Here is a 27,574-nt window from a genome sequence, read left to right as displayed (position 1 = left end):
CCAGATTGTGAGTCCTAAGGACAGGGCCTGCCTTGCAACTGATCTTCGTAAGCTGCTCTGAGAGCCTTTTTTGGTGAAAGGGTGGGGTACAAATGCCACAAACACGAGGAGGAAATAATTAATAAATCTGCAACACCCGGTTTTGCCCTTTTGTTCCCTATTCACGGTATGTTAGGGTCAGAGCACATCATATATGCAAGCATGTGCAACGGTCGCCTCATGACCCTTTTAAACAGGAAAATCAGCACCAGGAAGCTGCGGCAACTAGAAGCGGCAGAGGAGGGGAAGGGTATTTAACCCTTTCCCTGCCTGCCATTTTACAGCATCATAAATTGCCCCTGCTAAAGTGGCTTTTTCCTTTCCCCTATTCCCTTCTTCACAGTCAATTCACAGATTTACCTTAGGAGATAACGCAGCGGCAGAATGGAAATGGGATAGGGGTGCCTTTATCCTTCAGTCCTTCCACCCACAGTACATCCTTAAAAGGCCTCAGGTGTTTTTTTCTTCTTCAACGGGCCAGTTAAATATTGCCTTTTGTTATGTGCAAATTGTGTATGCCTCACCTGTTCCAGACTGAATAAACCGAGGAGGGAGGAAACCCCAGGACATTTCTGCTCCGTAATTTGATTGGCAGCATTGAGCAGAGGCAGATTAAGGGCAGTGCAACCGATTCTGCCGCACTGGGTGCTGAGCCAGTTTTTGGTCTCGCGCAGGGTGCGGTTGAAGCTTGAAAGCCCAAAGTCCACTCATGCATTAAGGACCCAATCCAGAGAACAGTATGCACCCTCCCCCCCCACTGGAACACATGAGATTATGACTTAAACATGAAGTTCCATAGATTTTAATAGAACGTAGGCTCACCAGCATGGAAGTGATGCTGGACCATAAAGAATGCTGATCGCCGAAGAATGGATGCTTTTTCATTATGGTGCTGGAGGAGACTCTTGAGAGTCCCATGGACTGCAAGAAGATCAAACCTATCCATTCTGAAGGAAATCAGCCCTGAGTGCTCAATGGAAGGACAGATCGTGAAGCTGAGGCTCCAATACTTTGGCCACCTCATGGGAAGAGAAGACTCCCTGGAAAAGACCCTGATGTTGGGAAAGATGGAGGGCACAAGGAGAAGGGGACGACAAAGGACGAGTTGGCTGGACAGTGTTCGCGAAGCTCCCAGCATGAGTTTGACCAAACTGCGGGAGGCAGTGGAAGACAGGAGTGCCTGGCGTGCTCTGGTCCATGGGGTCATGAAGAGTTGGGCACGACTAAACGACTAAACAACAACAACAAGCCTCACCAGCTATCCCTATTTGTCTTGTTCAGTGGCAAAGCACCTGTGCTTCATGCAGAAGGTCCCTTGCATATCCTTGTAGGCATGCAGAAGAAGATTGCTGTCTGAAACCCTGGAGACAGAACTGGCCCAATACTTTTTGACACCTGAAGCAAACCACACAATGGCTCCTCCCACCGATCAGGCAAGAAGGGGTGAGTGAAGATCAGGACCAAGGGAAGATAAAGAGCTACATCAGGAACAGATAGGTGCTACTGGAAGGAATTTTTTTACATCAGGAACAAGAGTGAAAGGAGACCATCAGCACTTCCTATTCACTAAGAGGCCGCATGGAAGAGGGCTGCCAAGGAAGAAGCAGACCTGGCTGCAGCTGTTGCTGCTACCACAGCAGTAGCTGCAATGTGCAATGTCTTCCTCGGAGGCCGGATCTGATGTCCCCAAGGCATGGAGACCCATGGCCACTTTGTGTAGACAGTGCTACACAAATGTTTAGGATTGGACCAGGAAAGAGGTTGGAAAAACTTCTTAGGGTGCAAAGGGTGCTGTCTTGTACTCAGTTCAGCACTGTCTACACAAAGTGGCCATGGGTCTCCAGGTAGGGCCGGCCCACCCGTGAGACAATGTTGGGCAACAGCCTTGGGGACCTCAGACCCATGGCCACTTTGTGCTGAACTCAGTACAGGGCAGCTCCCTTTGCACCCTAAGAAATGTTTTCCAACCTCTTTCCTGATCCAATCCTAAACATTTCGATTACAGCAAGTAAATATTTAGGGATGGATCATAGTCATCGTTTTGCCAGCACAGTGTCACGGAGTATGACGTTTGCGTTGCAAGCAGCACAGATGTTTAGCAGATGTCAAAGCACAAGTCATGACGCGAGAGCACATAGCAGCAGTATTTGGTGGGCTGGGCCCATAGGTTTGCTAGAAAAACCCCCAGCTACATTTGGAATTCCTTAAATATTGAGAGTTTCATGTTCACACCATACATTTATTTTATTTTTATTTTTTTATAGATATTTATTAAGATTTTTTGAATACAAATACATAAATAGTAAACAACTTTACTTATATAACATACTTTCTTCACTTCTTTGGACTCCCTCACGTCTCCCGCTCCCACTTACATTGTAGAAAAGTTTTTCCAAGCAAATTATCATCTTGTTTACAATCTTATATCCGCTCCTTTAAATACAATCTAACAGTTCTCCATCAAAGAGTTTATACTCACTTATCATCAAGTTCAAATCTAAGTTAGTGGAGGACAGTTATTTACGATCTAGCATCCTTCTTAACCTTCAACCAAATTACAATATTTTTGTAAATAAATCTTAAATTTCTTCCAGTCTTCTTCAACCCTCTCTTCTCCCAGACACACCATACATTTAAAGCCAATTTAGAGTATGTGACTTCCCCCAAAGAATCATGGGAAGTGTAGTTTAATCTAAAATTCTCATTGCCCTACCCAGCTCAGGATTCTGGCTGTATATATACCATGTGCTGAATGCACATGGTTTTCCCCAATGTACTTTTAATGCACAGTGTGGTTGTGAACAGGCTTCTTTCTCTTCTGTTCTTTCTGTTTCAACCTGCTCCTGTCCTTTGCCTTTGGGAACACACAGCATATATCCTGCGATACATTTACTCGTTTGTACCTTGACTTTCTCACATAAAACCAAGGCAGCATCAACCCCCCCCCCCCCCGCCAATACAGGGATGGCAAAACTGTGGCGGTCCAAATGCATTTGGAGTCCAGCTGCCACCATCCATGACCACACTGGCTCTGCAGGATCTGGCTGATGGGAGTTGGAGTCCAGCAACATCGGGAGGGCCACAGGTAGAGATGGGAGGAATAGGATGCAGTTCGCAACAATACGAGAACCAAAACACAACTATCCTTCAAAACCCACACTTTTTTTGCAGTGCAGCTCTCCAACCGAACAACATTTACAAATATGCATATAGTATAGGAAAGTGTTTGCAAAATGAATATATGTGTGAAAATAACCTACATGATCACTGCAGATGGTGACAGCAGTCACAAAATTAAAAGACGCCTGTTTCTTGGGAGAAAAGTGATGACAAACCTAGACAGCATCTTAAAAAGCAGAGACATCACCTTGCCAACAAAGGTCCGTATAGTTAAAGCTGTGGTTTTCCCAGTAGTGATGTATGGAAGTGAGAGCTGGACCATAAAGAAGGCTGATCGCCAAAGAATTGATGCTTTTGAATTATGGTGCTGGAGGAGACTCTTGAGAGTCCCGCGGACTGCAAGAAGATCAAACCGATCCATTCTGAAGGAAATCAGCCCTGAGTGCTCAATGGAAGGACAGATCGTGAAGCTGAGGCTCCAGTATTTTGGCCACCTCATGAGAGGAGAAGACTCCCTGAAAAAAACCCTGATGTTGGGAAAGATGGAGGGCACCAGGAGAAGAGGACGACAGAGGACGAGATGGTTGGACAGTGTTTTCGAAACTACCAGCATGAGTTTGACCAAACTGTGGGAGGCAGTGGAAGACAGGAGGGCCTGGCGTGCTCTGGTCCATGGGGTCATGAAGAGTCAGACATGACTAAACAACAACAAAACCTACAAAAATGCATTCTAGTAGGGGACATTGCTTGCAAAAAGATGCATATATTTGTCAAGACCACGTACAAAAAATGGGTTTACTAGAAGAATTTCATTTACTAGAAGAAGGTTCAAATCCTCACTCAGCCCAACCTACATCATAAGGTTGTTGTGTGCATAAAATGAGAAGAAGTATGTATGTCACCTTCAGCTCTTCGGAGGCAAAGGTGGGTTATAAATGTAATAAATAAGTTCCCATCATAAGCCGTTCTGTCTCAGGTTGCAGCCACATCATAAGGTTAAGGCACTCTTATTCCACTTTAACAACCATGGAGTCTCCTGGGTCTGTGAGGTCATCATGCTTAACAAACTACAGTTCCCAGGATTCTCTGGGGGAAGCCATGACTGTTAAAGTGGTATCAGAGTACTTAAGAGGGTTGATCAGGAGTGTCCTGAGCCATTTTGCTGCCTGAGGCAAAGGACAAGATGGTGCACCCTCTGTTTTCTGCACAAAATCTGCCTAGACTGGTAGTTCAATCATGCTTCAGTGCTTGTGGTGGAACAGAGTTGTCCATTGCACCCTGGTGCAGCACGCTAGCTTAGGGGCTGCAGGGCAGAGCGCATAGCACACATTTCTAGCCACTGCCTGCCTGTGCTGCCTCACAATGTGCTGCCTGAGGCAGCTGCCTTACTCTGCCTTATGGAAGGGCCAACTCTGATGAAGATGTGGCCAGAATCCTACCCTATCTTCCCCCAGTCTTCAATCCAGTGGTGATAATACTGCCCTACCTTGCTGGGTTATGCGGGTGGCGCTGTGGGTTAAACCACAGAGCCTAGGACTTGCCGATCAGAAGGTTAGCTGTTCGAATCCCCTTGACGGGGTGAGCTCCCGTTGTTCGGTCCCTGCTCCTGCCAACCTAGCAGTTTAAAAGCACGTCAAAGTGCAAGTAGATAAATAGGTACCGCTCCAGGGGTAAGGTAAACGGCGTTTCCGTGTGCTGCTCTGGTTGGCCAGAAGCGGCTTAGTCATGCTGGCCACATGACTGTACGCCGGCTTCCTTGGCCAATAAAGCGAGATGAGCGCCGCAACCTCAGAGTCAGCCATGACTGGACCTAATGGTCAGGGGTCCCTTTACCTTTACCTTGCTGGGTTATATCATAAGGACTGAAAGAGAGCTATTGAAATAAATGCACGCCAAGTCCTTTGAACTTTTAAAATGCAAAATGCGACACAGTCACCAGGAGAAACTCTGAAACCTGCTGTGGGGTAGAGCTGACATTATTTATTAACTTTCCATCAAAAAACAGAAAGTGACACATTTATTTTTGAACCAGTTAGATTCTACAGAAATCACTACTGCCCTCTCACCACAGCTTCCTCCGAGTTGCAAGAACTCAGCGCAACAATGCCTGCTAAATACGATGCAGGCTGAGCCTTTGTCAGCATTCTGTATTTCAGATGCAAGCTTCAGATATGCCTGATAGGTCTCGCACACGTGAATGCAAATATATATCATTGTTTTTTGGCGTCCCTGTGCAGAACAGTAAAGATTTCGATCTCATTTCATTTCCCCCATTGGTTTAAATGGACCTAAACATAGGGTGGGAATCAAGTGTGATAACTGAAGAGAGGTTTTCCACGCATTGTAAGTGCCAGTAGCAGCCGCCAGAAACACACGGCTGTAAAAGGAGCTCAATAAATAGTCAACACGCAAAGGCTTTGCATTCTGTCCATGGTATTTTTGCAACTTAAAGAAAATAGAGGGGTGTGTGGAAGCTTCCATTTCAGTTATCCACATTAAGTACTTCCAGAAGGCACTGCTTCTTACTGGTTCTTCTAGTGACTAGTTCGGAAGAACCCATGTGGCATATTGGGGAGAGAGCTAGGCTAGGGCCTGGGAGTAAAGGGAAAGGTAAAGGGACCCCTGACCATTAGGTCCAGTCATGGCCGACTCTGGGGTTGCGGCGCTCATCTCTCTTTATTGGCCGAGGGAGCCGGCGTACAGCTTCCGGGTCAAGTGGCCAGCATGACTAAGCCGCTTCTGGTGAACCAGAGCAGAGCACAGAAATGCCGTTTACCTTCCCTCCAGAGTGGTACCTATTTATCTACTTTCACTTTGACGTGCTTTCGAACTGCTAGGTTGGCAGGAGCAGGGACTGAGCAACGGGAGCTCACCCTGTCGTGGGGATTCGAACTGCCGACCTTCTGATCGGCAAGTCCTAGGCTCTGTGGTTTAACCCACAGTGCCACCTACGTCCCTTAGGACCTGGGAGACCAGGGTTCAAATCTCTGTACAGCCATGACCTTGAGCCGGTGATAGCCTCTCAGCCTAACCTACTTCACAGGGTTGTCATCGTGCGGATAAAATGGAGAGGAAGAGAACCATTTTTGGTAACTTGAGCTCCTTGGAAGAAATGTGGTATATAAAGCTGATGGACAGAAAGATAGAGAGAGAGACAGCAAGAAGAATCCACCTCGTGGAAGTTAGAAAATAGGGAGGAAGCTAGGACCCAAGAGCACCTGCATTTCCTCCCTGACTTCTGGAAGGGTGGGATTCTGACACTGGACATAAAAGTCAGCTGCGGGAGGTGGGAGAGCAGAGTTTCAGCTAAAGCTCTGTGGGTGGTGCTAAGTGTGCAGGATGAAGCCGCAGGAGGAAGACTGTGCATGGAACACTCTTGACGTTCATGCCAATCTTTGGTTCCCATATACCTGAAAGGGCATGTGAGACCTACAATACACAGAGTCATAGAACTGAGAAGTTGCAAGGGACCACGAGAGTCAGCTAGTCCAGCCCTCTGAAATGCAGGAATCTTTTTTGCCCACCGTGGGGCTAGAACCCACAATCCTGAGATTAAGAGTTTCATGCAGTTGCAAGTCCCGCAGGCTCTTTTATGCTGTTGGGGACCAGTAAGGCAAGAAGTTTTAAATCCTCTCACCTAGATTCCACTTAAATCTTCTGGAAAAATTATCCTGATGCTCTGACTTACAATACTAGCCCAACCTAAGTAATGCTAAAAGGTAAAGGACCCCGGAAGGTTCAGTCCAGTCAAAGGCGACTATGGGGTTGCAGCGCTCATCTCACTTTCAGGCTGAGGGAGCCAGGGTTTTTCCACAGACAGCTTTCCGGGTCATGTGGCCAGCATGACTAAACCACTTCTGGCTCAACAGAACACTGTGACAGAAACCAGAGTGCATGGAAACACCATTTAGCTTCCCGCCACAGTGGTACACAGTGGATCGGCAAGCCCAAGAGGCTCAGTGGTTTAGACCACAGCGCCACCTGCGTCCCTTCACTAGCCCAACCTGCAGAGTTGTCCGCTACTATATTTCCCCAACAACCACATCACACACAGGCTGTGTGCACATTTCCAACTTAAACACAGCTAGGGTGTTCTTTTCCTCTTTTTGGATTGAAGCTGGTTTGGGGGAAACCCAGTCTTTCACAAGAAATGACTGGATAGACATGGCTTGTAGCTCACCACAGGTTGCATAATATATGGGAGTACATACACAGCCATGGAGTGTTTTCATACGGGACACTAAATACCTTATGCTGGGGAACAACAGTATAAGAGAGTTTTGAGACATCCCATAGACATCTGGCCAGCTGGTGTAAAAACCAGGATTCTAGACTAGACAGGCATTTGGTCAAATCTAGCAATGGTCTTCAGAAGTTCTTAGGAAATAACATAGTTCCTAATTATTTTTCTAAGTAACTCTGGAGTGTACTTTGGCAATTTAGAGAAGCCAAAGGCTCTCATTAATGTTTTCTAGGAAACAAGAAATAGCGTCGACCAATGGAAAAGACTTTAGGAGGTTCAACTATTTCAGTTGTGCAATAATGCAGATAAGTCATGGGTGGCCACGTTCAAAATATTTCAGAGATTAGTCACTCAAACCATGTGTTCTTAGTGTCTGTGAAATCTCTCTAGTTATGCACACCCACCCACTGGCTTTTGAACAGTTAGAAGTCCTAAATATCAGCTTATCACTTGCTTAGCTCTCCATGTGGCACATTGCAGGTCAGTGATGCCTGCAAAAACCACTTCATTCTAGTCGCATCTTTACCTGTCTTACACCTGACTTCATATAGGACATCAGGTGTATGGCAGGTAGCCAAATGCAGGGCCTGCAGGGGGGAACAAATCAATTTCCTTTACCGTTCTCCTCTAACCCCTTAGCATTCTACCAACCAAATTCTCAACTTATGATGCAGCATGTGACCTGAGGATCTCTCCTTATCTGTGCTGCTTCTCAATATACAGCTGTTGATCCCGCAGGTTACCGGTACTTTGTCACTGTCGCTGATTTTAGCCTAGATGTGGGGAATCTACTGCCCTCCAGATGTTGTTGGACTACAACTCCCATCATTCCTAAGCATTGGCCATGCTGGCTGGAGCTGATGGGAGTTGGAGTCCATAGATTCTCCCTCTATCATCTGTGCAAAAAAACATAGTTCTCAGGAACTTTCATGGTAGTAGCTTCCACTGAAATGAGCACAGCTAATTTCAGAGTAACTAAAATTAGGACAGGGAGTGATTTCATTGCACATTTTATTTCTGTGTTTTAACTTGCCCTTAGAGTGAGGTGGGCTAGAAATGATTCACTGCACACCTAATGTATTTGACTGCATGCATGCATTTGCATATAAATTTTGTGTTGGAGTGGTAACAGAAGATACTTTGATGCTTGCTTTTCAAACCTCTATTTGCCTTCTCACATAAGCTTCAGGTAGTAACTCTCAAAGCACTTTGTCTGGGGCAGAGTTTCGAAGCAAAGCTGCTGTGTTCAGTTATAGAAACACATTTTGCAAGCGTTTGCATCCACTAACAGGGTTTCTTGTGTGTGTGAGAGAGGATGTATTAAATTCTAGGCCCAGGCTACCTGAAGGACCGTATTTTCTCATATGAACCTGCCTGGGATCTGAGATCTTGAAGGGAGGCTCTTCTCTCAGTTCCAACACCCTTATAGGTACTCTTGGTAGGGACACAGGAGAGGGCCTTCTTGGTGGCTGCCCCAGAATTTAGAACTCCCTCTCTAAAGAAGCTAGACTGTCTCCCTCCTTGCTGCCCTTCCACTGGTGGGTGAAGACTGTTTTATTCCAACAGGACTTTGGGAACTGTTTGTTTTTAAGGAAAGAGCTTTAATAGTGATCTGCTGTTTTTATTCTATGTATTTTAATAGATTTGTTTTTGTTGTTTTACTTATTTTAATTACTTTTTTTTGCCATCCCTCCCTCCTTGGGCCAAAATAGACTTTGGCTTCAATGTGCACCTTCACTAAAAGCTAGCGCACATGCGTATATCTGTTATTCAGCCAAGGTTATCATCCAGAAAGTGTTGGGGAACCTGTATTCATTCAGATGTTGCTGGACTACAGCTCCCCACCATTTTTGTCCATTGGCTATGCTGGCTGATGGGACACTCAGTGGCATAGCGTGGGTTGCCAGCACCTGGGGCTGGGGCGGAAAGTACGCATCTGCATTCAACTCCCTAACGGGGTCCATGTTACCCAGGAGATTGCAGCCCCCATGCTATGACACTGATGGGAGTTGTAGTCCAACAACATCCAGAGTTCCTGTTCCTGATGTACTCAGAAAATGAGTGCTTATCAGACTCCTAGAGGGCTCTTGGTTGGTCATATGCAATGGAAATAAAAAAGGCAAGCAGCTTGTGGGAGATATTGAGATATATTTGGGGGACATTTCTTCTTGAAATGTCCTTTTGACCCTATTGCACATCTCCACTCTGAGAGTAGAAGACAGAAGAAATTAGCACTAGGTGGTCATATTCATTAATGTCAATCTTAGGCTGATGAGAAGGGACTGTAATTCACTTGCTCATTTGGATCCAGCTGGGACCATCCATTTCATTTCATGCAGGTCAAGCAATCAATAGCCCAGCAGGACGTTCCCCTGTTGCCATGACGAGATGAAACCTGTTTTGGGTAATTGCACTTTTCTTCCATCTAGAGATGGATGAATCTGTCTGGTTCAATTTCTCTCCGTTTCTCATTTTTACGAGCCTTAAATTTAGTTCGCCATGTTTCTGCATCAGTTTGTGATTTATTTATTTTAAGTTGCCTTGAAAATCCACCAGCATTTAAATGCTGTACAGTGGTACTTCTGGTTAAGAACTTAATTCGTTCCGGAGGTCCGTTCTTAACCTGAAACTGTTCTTAACCTGAGGTACTACTTTAGCTAATGGGGCCTCCCACTGCCGCCACGCCGCCACCGCGCAATTTCTGTTCTCATCCTGAAGCAAAGTTCTTAACCTAAGGTACTATTTCTGGGTTAGTGGAGTCTGCAACCTGAAGTACCACTGTGTGTGTGTGTGTATCCATCCCAATAAACACAATTTAGAGGCATTTTCCCTTAATATAATGCATTTTTGGATGTTATTTCCACGAATATATGCATTTTTGTACATATTATTATGGTTGGTGAACTGCATTGTGAAATTCAGAGAAGTGTGAATTTGCAAAAAACAAAACACCCCTGTGTTCCACCTATGGTTTGAGAAAGTGTGAATTAGGTAAGGTAAAGGTACCCCTGCCCGTACGGGCCAGTCGTGTCCGACTTTGGGGTTGTGCGCCCATCTCACTTAAGAGGCCGGGGGCCAGCGCTGTCTGAAGACACTTCCGGGTCACGTGGCCAGCGTGACAAGCTGCATCTGGCGAGCCAGCGCAGCACACGGAAACGCTGTTTACCTTCCCGCTATAAAGCGGTCCCTATTTATCTACTTGCACTTAAGTGTGCTTTCGAACTGCTAGGTTGGCAGGCACTGGGACCGAACAACGGGAGCGCACCCCGCCGCGGGGATTCGAACCGCTGACCTGACGATCGGCAAGTCCTAGGCGCTGAGGTTTTACCCACAGCGCCACCCGCGTCCCGTGAATTAGGTAGGTTCAGATTAATAGGCAAAGTCAACCAAATTTGTCTCCCATCCCATTTTCCATGCATAGGCTTTAATTCTGCTTGAAAATCCAGCGAATCTTGAACATCAGCTACAAGAAGAACTGCAGCTCTGTGGGAGAATGCAGAAGGCCTCCGATTCAAACGCCGGCATCTCCAGGTCCGGCTGCAAATGTCCCCTCTCTGCCTGAAACCCTGGAGAGCATCTGCCAGTCAAGTGTTCACAATGTAAAACTAGATGGAGTAATGGTCTAATTCAGTGCGATGCAGTTTCCTGTGTTTAATTGATTAATCAATTAATCAGCTATACACTGGAGACCTCATTGCTTTGCTCTCCATATTCCTCTCCCAGGGAAACAAAGGAGCCTGCCTTATAGCAAGCCATTCGTTTTTTAAAACCCAGCATTGTCAACTCAGACTGAGGGACATTCTCAGGTAGAGGTCTCTCCCACTACCTGCTGCCCAGTCCCCTTTAACTGCAGATCATAGAATAATTGTAGAGTTGGAAGCAACCCCTAGGGTCATCTTGAAAGACCTACATTGGCTCCCAGTACGTTTCTGAGCACAATTCAAAGTGTTGGTGCTGACCTTTAAAGCCCTAAATGGCCTCGGGCCAGAATACCTGAAGGAGTGTCTCCACCCCCATCGTTCTGCCCGGGCACTGAGGTCCAGCGCTGAGGGCCTTCTGGCGGTTCCCTCACTGCGAGAAGCAAAGCCCTGTGGAACACCCTCCCACCAGATGTCAAAGAGAACAACTACCTGGGAGAAAGCCTGCCTGGTCTTTATGGATTACTTTGTTTAAAACCCTCTTGAATCTACTTGCCAAAACGTCTGCAAATATTTTGTAATCCACATTTAAAAGGGAGATGGGACGGTAGCAACAACTACCAGACTTTTAGACAACATCTGAAGGCAGCCCTGTTTAGGGAAGTTTTTAATGTTTGATGTTTATTCGTGTTTTTAATATTCTGTTGGGAGCTGTCCAGATGGGCAGGGTATGTATAAATAAATAAATATACTACTACTACTACTACTACTACTACTACTACTACTACTAATAATAATATTGTCATCTGGTCCAACCACCTGCAAAGCAGGAATCTTATGCCCAATGTGAGCCTCAAACCCACGACCCTGAGATTAAGGGAATTTCTGCATGAAACTATATCAAGTCCTGCTGTGGCTTCTTCCCATAGATAGCCCCTCTAATCCCTGAATTTGTTTGTTTGTTTGTTTGTTTTGCAAATGAAATAGAAAAAGGGATTGATTTTTTAAATCTGGCATGGCTAAATACTTGACATGCGAATGTGCTGCACCCCACCCTTTTGCTACGTTTGCCCTGTTGAAGAATTGGGCATAGATATGTCTTGAAAAATGGGGTGCTTCATGTTTGGGATCACACAAGGTGAACTGCAATATACTTCTTCATCTTTGTCTTCTTCCTCCTCCAGTCACCTGAGCTGTGCAACATCCCCCCTCTCCTTCCCACATTTGCAAGACTAATAGGTTTCTAGCAAAGATTTAAAAAATCCAGCCCCAGGGAACTGCAGTTCTTCAGCCCACATAATCATGCAAATTTGGATGGCTTGGTTTATTTTGCCTTTGCGAGTCGTGGTGTCCATGCCCCCCATTCAGGAAAACAGTAGGGTTGTTGCTTCAGTAACGAAGCATCTCAGACTCGGAGCGTCTATAAAAGTTGGAGGTTCCCCTCATTTCTGGTGCTCAGCCAGGCTCTGATCCACAGAGGTGCTTCCATGCTCTTCCCCTTCTCTGGAGTAGTTTCATGTGTGGTATGTAATCCATTGGTACAGTCAAATGCAGCATTCCTTATTTCCCTAGATTGGGCACAGCTTGATTTCAACAATTCAGTCAGTGTATCTTCTTTTTTCACTGGTCTGGGGCGTCCTCCCCCTGCATGTGACCTGGGAGATGGGCATGGCTCTGGCTGACTCCACAAAAGAGCCGAGTCACGCAGCCATTTTCTCAGTCTCTTGTCCAGTTTAGTTTTGTCTTTCTATTGTTGCTGCTCTCTTGCTGCCACGCAGCTCTTCTGCAGCCATTTTGTTATCTAATGTAATTTTGCTGTCTGCGGGCTCTCAGCCAGCAGCACATGAGTTCAGTCTCCATATGAGATTAACTCACCCTCTGTTTATTATGTTTATTATCAGGCACGGGTGGCGCTGTGGTCTAAACCACAGTGCCTAGGGCTTGCCGATCAGAAGGTCGGTGGTTCATATCCCTGCGACGGGGTGAGGTCCCGTTGCTTGGTCCCTGCTCCTGCCAACCTAGCAGTTTGAAAGCACGTCAAGTGCAAGTAGATAAATAAGTACTGCTCTGGTGGGAAGATAAACGGCGTTTCCATGCACTGCTCTGGTTCGCCAGAAGCGGCTTAGTCATGCTGGGCACATGACCCGGAAGCTGTACGCCAGCTCCCTCGGCCAGTAAAGCGAGATGAGTGCCACAACCCCAGAGTCGTCCACGACTGGACCTAATGGTCAGGGGTCCCTTTACCTTTACTGTTTATTATGTAACTACTAAGAAATGCCTGCCTTTCAGGGATCTTATCGTGAAATGTGAGTAAACTTTTTGTTACTTTACTCAGAAAGCCTCTCGTGTCTTTATTCTTTTAAGAGGGATCAAAGGGGCCACCAGGAAATAATCTTAACTAAGAGATTCAAAAGAATCTGCAAACTAGCTTCCAGCTATCTTGAGGGGAATTTGCTCTGCTGCATCACTCACTAGTGTGAGTGAAGAAAGGGTAATATTTATTCCATATATCCTTTCCTACAATCCTTAACATTCCCACATCATGGACACTTCAGTGGCAGCCCTTAAACTCCTGCCTGGCTGGCCACCCTCTGCTCCTGTGGTCCAGAGGGAGATGAGGTAGGTCTGAAAGCTGAGCAGGCAGCTGGTATGGGGACCACAGTCCGGACTGCATCATCAACAGTCAGATCCAACTGCTCTTTGGGGTCCCTGGCAATTTGGAGATCGGTGGAACTTGTGTGTTTCTTCAGTTCCCCCTTTAAGGAGGGGTCAGGTTCCAGGTCTTGGCAGGGCTGAACCCTGACACGAGAGGAGAGGCACACTGTCTCTGAGTTACTAAAGACTAAAGACTTCTTTGCCAGTTCTGTTCAATGTGGAAGACTACTCTCTCCTAAACAATACGACATTCACTTTCTGTGTGCCAGCCTGTCCAATGAGCTGAGCCTTGTGCAATGACCAAAATAAAATTTAAAAAATGGTAATTAATACAGCATGTTGGCTTTTTTCAAACCCGCAACTTGCTGAGCAGAAGCCAACCCAATGCTAACTATTAAAGCCAAAAGCAAATGTTGACATCGGTGCTCATTTACTTCGAAGAAATACGTTGCGAAATGACTTCTTGCACAGACTTTTGACATTTGGGTATTCTAGGGATATCTTTGCAAGCGTTTCCTTTGGAGCATAAAATGTAGGAGGCTTTTGACAAGTCAAGGGCTCCTTTCCCTTCACCTCATATGATTCTTCTTTGCCTTCTAAATAATGCCCATTATTTTGACAAGCAGCCGGCGTGCAGGGAAGTCCCATTTATTTCTTTGTTTATGGAACGTTAAAAAATGCAGCTCTTGAAATAGCTGCTCTCAAGGCAGCGTACACACAGAGCATCGACAGCTGCTTGAAATTCAGATTCCAGCAACATAATTTTCCAGCTGATAGAGCCAGGGCCAGCCCAATACATTTTGCTGCCTGAGGCAAAGGGCAAGATGGCTCCTCCCCATTCCGTGCTCAGAAGCCAAATGGACTGGCAGCTGAATCCTACGTTGCCACGGGCAGTGGAATACCTTCCTCCATTGCACCTGAGGTCAGCAGGTAGCCTAGTTTAGGGGGCATATGGCAGGCTATATGCCACACACTGCGCTAATCTCTAGCAGCAGGGAATGGTCAGGGGCTCAGGAGGAAATGGGTGGGGATGCTGGCCTCTGGTAGCTGCTGCCTGAGGCAATTTCCTCACTCTGTCTAATGAGAGGGCCGGTTCTGGATAGAGCAGCCAATCCTATTGAGGCCCTAGTATTTTGGAAAGGCAAGATGCAATGAGCTAGCAACACAATATCTCCTGAATGCAATTGGGTCCCTGCTATCCTAGAGTAGGGTTGCCATATTCCCAAAAATTGTTGAGCTTTTTTTTTTGGGGGGGCCCTCAAAGTTGTAGAGCTTTACAGTGGAACCTCGTGTTATGTACCGTCCCCCTTACGAATGCTTCGGGTTACGAGCTCTGCTAACCCGGAAATAGATGTTCCCGGTTGCAAACTTTGCCCCGGGGTGCGAGCGGACGTCGCACACCGGTAGTGTGGCAGCGGTGGGAGGTGCCATTAGCGAAAGCGCGCCTCATGTTAAGAACGGTTTCGGGTTACAAACGGACCTCCAGAACGAATTAAGTTCGTAACTTAATTTTTCCTGCCACCCTGTTCTTTCAGCCAGCCTCTTCTCTCTCTCCCCTCCTCTTCTTTTCTACCCTGTGGGATGCCAGGGGTAAAGGACAGATTATTCTTGTCAAGTTGAGTGGGATCAATTCCAATCTGTTACCTCCGAGGATGTGGACAGGCTGCTTGGACGAGTGAAGCCAACCACCTGTCTCCTGGATCCTTGCCCATCCTGGCTTATAAAAGCTAGCCGGGAAGGACTGGGCGATGGGCTTCGTGGGGTGGTGAATGCTTCCCTCCATGAGGGAGCCTTCCCAGACCCGCTGAAAGAGGCAGTTATTAAACCGCTTCTTAAAAAAAATCTTTAGATGCGGCCACAATGGCCAACTATCGCCCAGTCTCAAATCTTCCATTCTTGGGCAAGGTGATTGAGCGAGCGGTTGCCGAACAACTCCAGGCACGCCTGGAAGAAGCGGACCATTTGGATCCCTTCCAGTCGGGATTCAGGCCTCATCATGGGACTGAAACTGCCTTGGTCGCACTGGTTGATGATCTCCGGCGGGCTAGGGACAAAGGTAAGAGGTGTTTCCTAGTTCTGCTGGATCTCTCAGCGGCGTTTGATACCATCGACCATAACATCCTTCTGGACTGTCTTGAGGGGCTGGGAGCTGGGGGCACTGTCATACAGTGGTTCCGCTCCTTCCTCCTGGGCCGTGTTCAGAAAGTGGTGGTGGGGGGTGAGTGTTCAGACCCCTGGGCTCTCACTTGTGGGGTGACTCAGGGTTCTGTCCTCTCCCCCATGCTTTTCAACATTTACATGCAGCCGCTGGGAGAGATCATCAGGAGGTTTGGGCTGGGTGTTCATCAATATGTGGATGATACCCAGCTCTACCTCTCTTTTAAATCAGAACCAGTGAAGGCGGTGAAGGTCCTGTGTGAGTGTCTGGAGGCGGTTGGAGGATGGATGGCGGCTAACAGATTGAGGTTGACAAGACAGAAATACTGTTTTTGGGGGACAGGAGGTGGCAGTTGTGGAGGATTCCCTGGTCCTGAATGGGGTAACTGTGCCCCTGAAGGACCAGGTGTGCAGCCTGGGAGTTATCTTGGACTCACAGCTGTCCATGGAGGCACAGGTCAAATCTGTGTCCAGGGCAGCTGTTTACCAGCTCCATCTGGTACGTAGGTTGATACCCTATCTGCCTGTGGACTGTCTCGCCAGAGTGGTGCATGCTCTGGTTATCTCCCGCTTGGACTACTGCAATGTGCTCTACGTGGGGCTACCTTTGAAGGTGACTCGGAAACTACAACTAATCCAGAATGCGGCAGCTAGACTGGTGACTGGGAGCGGTCGCCGAGACCATATAAGACCGGTCTTGAAAGACCTACACTGGCTCCCAGTACGTTTCCGAGCACAATTCAAAGTGTTGGTGCTGACCTTTAAAGCCCTAAACGGCCTTGGTCCAGTATACCTGAAGGAGCGTCTCCACACCCATCATTCTGCCCAGACGCTGAGGTCCAGTGCCGAGGGCCTTCTGTTGGTTCCCTCATTGCGAGAAGCAAAGCTACAGGGAACCAGGCAGAGGGCCTTCTCGGTAGTGGCACCTGCCCTGTGGAACGCCCTTCCAGCAGATGTCAAAGCGATAAACAACTACCTGACATTCAGAAGACCTCTTAAGGCAGCCCTGTTCAGGGAAGTTTTTAACGTGTGATATTTTACCGTATTTTTGGTTTCTATGGAAGCCGCCCAGAGTGGCTGGGGAGGCCCAGCCAGATGGGCGGGGTATAAATAATAAATTATTATTATTATTATTATTATTATTATTATTATTATTATTATTATTATTATTATTATTACCCAGAGCTGTGAGCTGGTCCCTTTCAGAGGGCTTTCCTCCACACATCTTTCCACCCTTCCATCTGTTTTGGCTTCTTCTCCCCAAAAACATTTCCACCCTCCTCCCTTCCTTCTCTCCCCGCTGTCCCCCCCACCTGCTTGAAATTAACCCATGCACAGCCCTCGGGCAGCACGCGACCCACCCCTGCACTAACGCATGACACCCCCACTGTGATGCAACCCCTGAGGTTGGCTGAGCACTCTCTGCGCCTGCCATGTATTCATAAGAAATAGTCTCCAGCCGTGCTTCAGCATGAGCCACAGAAACAACACCCCCAACTTTCTTTTTCTTGGCGTGTGCCTATTTTAGATACACCCACCAGCTGATTTGATATTTAAAGCACTGATCTTCAGGGGACGGGGAAGTGGTGGTGGTGGGGTGAGCCGAGGTGGTGGAACAGGGAGTGGAGGCGGTTTGGGACTTAACAATCAGATGTAGGGAAATGGGCATGCTATTTCGGAAACTGCCAAGTGCCAAATTGGGAGTGTTCGAGTCGTAAAGCGGGACCGTGAATGAAAGGCCCATTTAACGTGAACGCAAAGGAGGAGGTCTGCAGAAGGAGGCCATTGTTTTCCCCACGATACATGACATTTCACTAATGCTAACTCTTTGAAATGCCAGTTTGAGGGTGGGGACGGAGACTCCTTGCTAAACAGCTGCTGTGGGTGATGAGAGGCTAGAAGTCTCTGAGTCAGAGGGCTGAGGAAGGGCAGAGAATGCAAGTAGCATAGGTGCAAGAAGGAAGGAAGGCAGAATGAACCATCATTAGATATCTAACAGATGGAGGTTGAATCCTGACAAGACAGAAGTACTGTTTTGGGGGGACAGGGTGCGGGCGGGTGTGGTGGACTCCCTGGTCCTGAATGGGGAAACTGTGCACCTGAAGCACTGGATGTGCAGCCTGGGAGTCATTTTGGACTCACAGCTGTCCATGATGGTGCAGGTTAATTCTGTGTCCCAGCTCCATCTGGTACCCAGACTGAGACCCTACCTGCCCGCGGACTGTCTCACCAGAGTGGTGCATGCTCTGGTTATCTCCCGCTTGGACTACTGCAATGCGCTCTACGTGGGGCTACCTTTGAAGGTGACCCAGAAACTACAACTAATACAGAATACGGCAGCTAGACTGGTGACTGGGAGCGGCCGCTGAGACCATATAACACCAGTCCTGAAAGACCTACATTGGCTCCCAGTACATTTCCAAGCACAATTCAAAGTGCTGGTGCTGACCTTTAAAGCCCTAAACAGCTTCGGCCCAGTATACCTGAAGGAGTGTCTCCACACCCATCGTCCAGCGCAGACACTGAGGTTCAGCTCCAAGGGCCTTCTGGCAGTTCCCGCATTGCGAGAAGTGAGGTTACAGGGAACCAGGCAGAGAGCCTTCTTGGTATTGGCGCCTGCCCTGTGGAACGCCCTCTCATCAGATGTCAAGGAAATAAACAATTATCTGACTTTTAGAAGACACCTGAAGGCAGCCCTATTTAGGGAAGCTTTTAATGTTTTGTGGTGTTTTTAATATTCTGTTGGGAGCCGCCCAGAGTGGCTGGGGTATAAATAATAAAAAAATAATATTATTACAGTGGTACCTCAGGTTACATACGCTTCAGGTTACATACGCTTCAGGTTACAGACTCCGCTAACCCAGAAATAGTACCTCGGGTTAAGAACTTTGCTTCAGGATGAGAACAGAAATTGTGCTCTAGCGGGAGCAGGAGCCCCATTAGCTAAGGTGGTGCTTGAGGTTAAGAACGGACCTCCGGAACGAATTAAGTTCTTAACCCGAGGTACCACTGTAATGTAAATACAGAAATAGACCGCATTTATATATGCTTGTAAATGTAGTGTGTGTATATACATATGTTTGTGTGTGTGTTTATGTGTGTATTAGGAAGAAATTTCTGACCGTAAGTGTTGTTCCATGGACTGCTCTCCACCGACGACAAAAAACAACAAGAAACCCAACAACAACAAGCAATCCGGGCAAGGAAGCCAAGCTCCTAGCTGCATGTGATAAAGCTGACTGATCTGCTGATTCAGTTTTGCCTTTGTGTTTTGATGTTGTCATGCGAGAGCAAGCCCCGCTGACAAACGCATTGTGGCATGCCAGCCTCGCAGGGAGAACAATCAGCAGTAAGGCTGGTGCTTTGGAACCTCGGTATCTGGAAAGGAAACCGAGAGCACAGCAAATCGGAAACAAATGCCGGAACATCAGGGGAGAGGGAATGTGCTTGGGGAAGTAAAAGATGGAACGGTGTAGGGCGAGTTTTCAGCCATTGATCACGGCTCCTTGTCTCCAAGGGCCTTGGGCAGTGGAATGGGAATAATAATAATAATAATAAGAAGCAGTAATAGAGGGAGCAACAATAATAGCAACTTTCATGATGCATGGTGAGACTGTAATGCAGAAAATAACCCTTGTTGATAAGAGGAAAGGCGGGGAGTACGAGCAGGCTGTGTTGCCAGATTATGGGTTGTATCGAGTGCTGCTATTCCGCTCATGCAAGAAAACACACCCACACGAAGCAACTATATACAACATGGTGGAGATAACTCAGTTGGTTAGAGCGTGGGGCTGATAACGCCAAGGTTGCAGGTTCAATCCCCGTTCGAGACAGTTCCATATTCCTGGATTAGATGGAATTTGGGGTCCCTTCCAGCTCTATGATTCTATGGATTCCTTCCTTCTACAAGGTATGGGGAGCCTTTGGCCCTGCAGGTGTTTGCTGAACTACAACTCCCATCAGCCCTAGCAAGTATGGCCAATGGCCAGGAATGACAAAAGGCTCCCACACCTGCTTCTATGAATATCCGAACCAATGTTTTTGGAGGAACTATCAAGAGTACCTATGTTAACACAGGGGATTAGTTAATGAATATCTTAAGTAACATTCTCCGGAGCTTGGGCAGCTCACTCATTTTAATTAAAAAGAGAGAGAGAGAGAGCTAGTAATGTATTACTGTTCAACACACAAAGCCACGAAGGATATTGCAATAATTGGCAGGCTGAAAAGCAGCTGGTATATGAGGATTGTGCAGCAAAAACAACCAAGACAGCTCATCGAGCCATATTGCAAATATTTCAATATTTTCAGTCTCATTTATCGCCCATCTGTAACTGGGAAAGTATCCAGATCATACACCCCAAGCAATGAAAGACCAATTAATGGCCTTGTTTGTTTGCTTTGATATAAAAGATTGCTGCTTCAGGACCTCAATGGGAGGAGAATCACTTCTTGAGGACCAGATGTGATGGCTTAGCTCAGACATCTCGTCCAAGCAAGGTTAAGGGATACTTTTGGGGTGGTGTCTGCACTGATAGACAATAATTTGGACTGGTCATGTTGTGCGGGTGCCTGATGATCGTCTTCCAAAGCAACTACTCTATTCCAAATTTAAAAATGTAAACCGTAATGCTGGTGGTCAACAAAAGAGGTTCAAAGACTCTCTCAAGGCAAATCTTTTAAAAATGTAGTATAAACACCGACAACTGGGAAACACTGGCCTGCGAGTGCTCCGATAGGAGAACAATGTTTACCAAAGGTGTCATGGGCTTTGAAGACACTCGAACTCAGGACACAAGGGAGAAACGTGCTAGGAGGAAGGCACGCTTGGCAAATCCACACCGTGATCAGCTCCTGTCCGGAAACCAATGTTCCAACTGTGGAAAGAGGTGTGGATCCAGAATTGGCCTCCACAGCCACTTACGGACTCATTGTTAAAACCATGTTTATGGAGGACAATCTTACTCGGCTATGAGTGATTGCCAAAGAAGAGAATTTGCATCAGCTGGCGGACCAGAATAAAACTCATAGCTTGAACTGGGTTTGCAAATTGTGGTTTGGGCTAGCTATGCCAGGCCACACCTCCCATCAGCAGAGTGAGCTGGTTCAAAATCCAGACCCACCAGGTGCCCCTATTTTCCAGGGACAGTCCCATATTTACAGAAGCCATCCCAGTTTCTGATTTGATCCCAGAATGTCCTTAGGACGTCCCTATTTTCACTGGAGAATGTGTGTGAGCGGGTATGGAGTTATGTAACCCCTGAGGCAAGGAGATAAGTAATTACACAACCTTTAGAAGACACCTGAAGGCAGCCCTGCATAAGGAAGTTCTTTAAACATAGAATCATAAAAACATAGACTTGGAAGGGACCCAATGGTCATCTAGTCCAACTCCCTGCAATGCAGGAATCTCAGATAAAGCATCCATGACAGACGGCCATCCTACCTCCAATGTTTAATGTTTTATTGTGTTTTATATATACATATGTTGGAAGCCACCTAGAGTGGCTGGGGCAACCCAGTCAGATGGGCTGTGTATAATCATAACCATAATGGAATGGTTTTCCCAGTAGTGATGTATGGAAGTGAGAGCTGGACCATAAAGAAGGCTGATCACCGAAGAATGGATGCTTTTGAATTCTGGTGCTGGAGGAGACTCTTGAGAGTCCCATGGACTGCAAGAAGATCAAACCTCTCCATTCTGAAGGAAATCAGCCCTGAGTGCTCACTGGAAGGACAGATCCTGAAGCTGAGGCGCCAATACTTTGGCCACCTCATGAGAAGAGAAGACTCCCTGGAAAAGACCCTGATGCTGGGAAAGATGGAGGGCACAAGGAGAAGGGGACGACAGAGGATGAGCTGGCTGGACAGTGTTTTCGAAGCTACCAGCATGAGTTTGACCAAACTGCGGGAGGCAGTGGAAGAAATGAGAGCTTGGCGTGCTGTGGTTCATGGGGTCATGAAGAGTCGGGCACAACTAAACAACTAAACAACAACAACAAAAATTTCATTGGAGAAATGTTGGAGGGTATGTACAGCAACCTACATGACTCTCCCTAATCCTCCATCCTGACAAGCAAGGGGAATTTCCAGCCAGGCCAAAACACTCCAGGAGTGTGTAAAGGAGTACCAGCGAGGGGTGTGTCCTTAGGAGATCCCTGAAAATCTGACCCAGAGGCCTAGAGGGCTGCATTCAGCCCAAGGCCGCTTACCCTTGGCTAGAGATACATTTTTCTCTGGCTGCCCAGCCCAGCAGGCAGCTAAACCCATACCTTCCCTGGATGAAAATTGGGACGCAAGAGTGCAGCACCAAAAAAGTGTGTCTTTTAGTGCCACGCTCTCACCCAAGTCTGCTGGCTCACATGAGAGTGTGACACCATTGCAAGCTCCAGGGTCATCTGCAAGTGCCGATTCACCCTGGAGCATTTGGGGATCAAATCAGAAACCAGGACAACAACAACTTATTATTTATACCCCGCACATCTGGCTGGGTTTCCCTAGCCACTCTGGGCAGCTCCCAACAGAATATTAGAAAGAGGATAAAAGATCAAACATTAAAAACTTCCCTAAACAGGGCTGCCTTCAGATGTCTTCTAAAAGTCAGGTAGTTGTTTATTTCCTTGACATCTGATGGGAGGGAGTTCCACAGGATGAGCGCCACTACTGAGAAGGCCCTCTGCCTGGTTCCCTGTAACTTCAATTCTCGCAGGGAGGGAACCGCCAGAAGGCCCTCGGTGCTGGACCTCAGTGTCCAGGCCGAATGATGGGGGTGGAGACGCTCCTTCAGGTATACTGGGCTGAGGCTGTTTAGGGCTTTAAAGATCAGCACCAACACTTTGAATTGGGCTCGGAAACGTACTTGAATGGCTTCTGTAATTCCAGGAACCTCCCGTCAAAACAGTGAGTTGGAGGATATGCTAACTCTGTGGTAAGGTAAAGGGACCCCCGACCATTAGGTCAAGTCATGGCCGACTCTGGGATTGTGGCGCTCATCTCTCTTTATTGGCCGAGGGAGCCGGCGTACAGCTTCCGGGTCATGTGGCCAGCATGACTAAGCCGCTTCTGGCGAACCAGAGCAGTGCACGGAAATGCTGTTTATCTTCCCGCCGGAGCGGTACCTATTTATCTACTTGCACTTGACGCGCTTTCGAACTGCTAGGTTGGCAGGAGCAGGAACTGAGCAACGGGAACTCACCCCATCATGGGGATTCGAACTGCCGACCTTCTGATCAACAAGTCCCTTTTAACTCTGTGGTACATTGTTTCATTTTACCGTTCCATATGACAACAGGTTAAAGGGTTGTGGATTTGATGCTAGGGACAGAAGGTGCTGATTTTACATTTTGGCAGTGGTTTTGGCTTTTAAAGGTCCCTGAACCTCAAACATCCTAACTTCACACTTGAATCCAGAGGAAGTCCCATCGCAACCTTACACTTCTTTTTTGTTTGTTGTTAGGGGGCGTCAGTTTGCGACACCCACGTTAAGCGGGTTGTCGCTCAAGTGACTTTCACAAAGTACACAACAGACTTTCAATTAGGACTCGGGGTGGGCACACGCCATTCAGAGAACGAACACAAAAGCTTATTAAGGCTATGGTGGGCCATTCTGCATTCTCCAAGGTTGGAAGGGGAGGAGAGAACAGGCTTGACAAACCTCCGTCTTGTGACATTCTTAAGAATGTTTCACATTGACTGAGTTCTGATAAGGAATGTGTACAATTTGCAAAGGTTTAATGAATGGGGCATTCTTACACCAGCGAATTAAACCCGTGCCCTCCAACATTTATCCGATGAAAATAGGGATGTCTTATTCAATTATGATGGTGATTACGATGATGGTAATGATTTGGATATTTATACCCCACTCATCTGACTGAGTTGCCCCAGCCACTCTAGGTGGTTTCCAACATATATAAAAACACAATAAGACATTAAACATTAAAAAAACACATTCCCCTATACAGGGCTGTTTTCAGATGTCTTCTAAAGGTTGTATAGTTACCGTATTTATCTCCTTGGCTCATTCATACTGGACTGCAAAACACATCATAGGGGGGTGGGGTTGTGATTGCAAGCCAGTCATTATGCCTCAGCTTGCTGTCTGTAAAATGGGCGCGATAATTAACAAATTTGCAGGGATTTAGGGAGACTTGTTAGGACTGCAAAGCACTTTTGCAAGTCTATCGGAATATTAAAAAAAGGAAGAGAAAGGAATCAGCTTGGCTTTTCCCGTCCCCTTGTTTTCTTACCGGTTCCATAATGAATCCCTAGAGGAAAAGCTGGAAAGCCGGGAGGCTGAAGATCTCATGTCTCATCTGTCACCACAAGAACGTTACCTACACAAATAAGGGGGGGGGAAAATAAAATTAGAGGGGCAAAGTAATTAAAAGGAAACAGCAGATATAAAGAAGAACAAACAAACAAGCACACATACAACGTACCCTTGTCAAATCTCCCCTTTTATAAATGAACAAGCAGGAACAAGACTGAAAGCGTCAGGAATGCAACTGCAACAGAAATCGCTGCCAAGCAGTTTGACATAAAAGTTACTCTGAAGCAAACAATTAGACTTGTTCTATTGTAGTTGACACAGCAATTTTCTTCTCAACATGGTAGCAATCGCTTAAATTATGACCGCTTCACACTTGAGAATGTATGAAGAGAAATGATGCCCAGATGCGAGCGGGTTGGGGAATTACTACAGACTGAAGCTGCTTACACACTCCTGTTTAGTCTGCATCCCGTGTGCTCCCATCACTGATTTGGTAAACAGGGCACCCAGGACATTGGCCACAATCCATATCTATCCTCTTTCTACCTTGGCACTTATGATGAAATGTTGTGTTTTGATGCTTCCACTGTCAAAGCACCTTCGACCCCTGAGGGATAGCTTGGTTGGTAGTGTCATGGGTTTGAGCCCCACGTAATAATAATAATAATAATAATAATAATAATAATAATAATAATAATAATAATTTATTTTTTATACCCATCTGGCTGGGTTTCCACTCTGGGCGGCTTCCAACAAAGTATTAAAGTACAGTAGTCTGTTAAACATTAAAAGCTTCCCTAAAGAGGGCTGCCTTCAGATGTCTTCTAAAAGTCTGGTAGTTGTTCTTCTCTTTGACATCTGGTGGGAGAGCATTCCACAGGGCGGATGCCACTACCAAGAAGGCCCTCTGCCTGCTTCCCTGTAACTTGGCTTCTCGCAGTGAGGGAACCACCAGAAGGCCCTCGGTGCCAGGCTTCAGTGTCCTGGCAGAACAATGGGGGTGGAGACGCTCCTTCAGGTATACTGGACCGAGGCCATTTAGGGCTTTAAAGGTCAGCACCAACACTTTGAATTGTGCTCGGAAACGTTGGGCAAAAGATTCTTGCATTGCAGGGAGTTGGACCAGATGATCCTTGGGGTCTCTTCCAACTCTATGATTCTATGACTCTCAACAGAGAGAAAGAACAACCTGGCTCAGTTTTATGCTGGTAAATGTGTACACTCAGCTTTTAGCTCCTAGAGACTGCCCAGTTGGACAATCATTCTGACTCCCTGGGAACTGTAATTCTGTAAAGGAAGCTCAGGATTTCTAAAAGAAGCCATGATGTTGCAGAGCAGCGGTGGGTAATCTTTGTGGGCTTCCAGATGTTTGTTGAACTACAACTCTCATCAGCCAAAGTTGACATGGCCAGTGTCAGGGATGATGGGAGTTGGAGTCCAACAAATATCTGGAGGGCCTCAGATTCTCCATCCTTGTTTTAAAGACTCAGCAGGACCACATGGAAGGTTTTCTTATTCCTCTTTCCCTCTGTCCCCTCTCAAATGTGTCATTTCCCTTTTTCCCTTTGTTTTTTTTCTAATCACATTTATGTACAGCAGGCATGGCCAAACTTGGCCCTCCAGCTGTTTTGGGACTACAATTCTCAGCATCCCTGACCACAGGTGATGGGATGATGGGAGTTGTAGTCCCAAAACAACTGCAGGGCCAAGTTTGGCCATGCCTGATGTATAGTGTAATCCTTTGTGTGCCTTACTGAGTTCAATGAAGACTTATCCTACTGAGTCCAATGGTTCCTATTGAGTGACCTTACTGCCAGTTAAGCAGATATGATTGCAGCAGTATTTACTGCCTCTGTCTGACAAATTTATACTCCACCTTTCTTTAAAGTGCTTTAAAATGAAAAAAACAAGTCAATGCAGAATACTAAAAATCAGAAACCCATAAAACCAACCACAAATCTAAACCGCGTGTATGTTTACTCAAAAGTAAGTCCCATTGTGCTCAAAGGAGATTAGTCCCAGGAAAAGGTGAATAGGACTGGTGCCTTGGAAGCAATGAAAGTAGCCTTAAAAATGCAACAGTCTTTGCAGCCTGTCCAAAATGAGCAGTGAGCAGGAGGCCTCCTTTGGCAGACTATTACACAGCATGGGTGCCATGACTAAAAAGGCCCTGAAGACACACCATACATATTTCTGATAGTTGAAGGCACCTGATGCAGGACCTCAAATGATAAACAAAGCTGCCAGAGAAAGCTCCTTTGAAGGAAGACAATTCTTGAGATATTCTTGTTTATGGATTTAGAGGCTAAAACTAATACCTTGAACAAAGCCCAGAAACAATTTAGTGGTCGGCAAAGTGGAAACAAAATCACTGTAATGTTATCTGATCGTCTGGTCAAAAGTCTGGCAGCTGCATTGTGCCACTAATTAAAGCTTTCAGACGGTCTTCAAAATCAGTCCCAAGATCAGTTGAGTACATTGCAGTAATCTAACCTGAAAGTTACTGAAACATAGATGACTGTGGCCCAGCAAACCACAGTTTGTCAGTTTGGGCGTCAGTGTTTTGTTTCGCAATCCTGAAACTGGAATTATGGTTTGAAGTGGGTTTACAGATGATAGATTGGAAGCAGTGGTAGCCACAGAGTTGATGAGACCATAATTTGGCACAACGAGAATGAGCCCTGTTTTCATGTCATCCCTATGCTCAATAAGTTCTACTTTCTGCTGGCATGATTTGATGAATTTGCTACTTCTGGGTTTGATGGTACATCTGAACTGGAAACTATGGTTTGCTCTAGTCTTCCAAACTATATTTGTGGCTGGCTTTCAATCAAGCCCAGCAGTATTCTGGTTCAGTTGTAACGACAAACTTCTGGCTTGCAGCACACCAGGAACCAATGAATTAACTGGAGCATGTGAGACCCTCAACCTCCCGATCTTTGCTTTGCAGGGTTGTTGTAGTGATAAAAAGGGATAAGTCAAGTTCTTCCATGCTGAGTTCTTTGCAGAAAGGTTACAGTGCTAATAGGATACTTGAACATATTTCTGCATCTTCGTTGATTATCATAATTGTATGTTTCAAGGGTGGAGACTTTCACTTTAATTCAGCACTAAAAGCATTAGTTGGTTAAATCTATTCATCATAGATTGTAAAATGTGGATTTTAAAACACAGTTTTAATGAAATCCCCGGGGAAAGGGTGTTCGGTGCTAAAGGAATTATTACTGTTATTAAAAGCAATCCACTGACATCTCTTTGTTCAGGCAATGGATCTCAGGTGTTCCACCGAACAGATGCCTTCTCTGCGTTCTGCCGATAAAGGAGAAAACCATTACCTTCATCCGCTAATCTCTAGACATCCTCTGCATCGATGCCGTTCTTATAATTATTTTAATTGGATGAGTAAGCAATTAATTGGCTGTCAGGCAAGGCGTTCCGTCAGTTCAGAAG

General features: G+C 46.4%; 1 protein-coding gene across 3 annotated transcripts in view; it reads right to left on the bottom strand.

The window, feature by feature from the left end:
• Nucleotides 1-27,574, bottom strand: part of ASAP1 (ArfGAP with SH3 domain, ankyrin repeat and PH domain 1) — a 141,952-nt gene that overhangs the window by 91,239 nt on the left and 23,139 nt on the right. For 2 of the 3 annotated variants that reach the window (XM_081918704.1, XM_081918700.1), the window contains exon 2: nt 24,102-24,188. In XM_081918704.1, coding sequence (XP_081774830.1) covers nt 24,102-24,160 — 59 coding nt within the window. In that variant the 5' untranslated portion in view covers nt 24,161-24,188. Of the gene's footprint in view, nt 1-24,101; nt 24,189-24,293; nt 24,311-27,574 lie in introns of those variants that run through there. The other variant, XM_081918701.1, reaches the window with a different exon arrangement.

This window comes from Podarcis melisellensis, assembly GCF_964234715.1.
Source record: "Podarcis melisellensis genome assembly, chromosome: 7".
Taxonomy (NCBI): Eukaryota; Metazoa; Chordata; class Lepidosauria; order Squamata; family Lacertidae; genus Podarcis; species Podarcis melisellensis.
The sequence above is the reverse complement of the archived record's forward strand: the minus strand, read 5'-3'. Positions and strand labels throughout refer to the sequence as shown.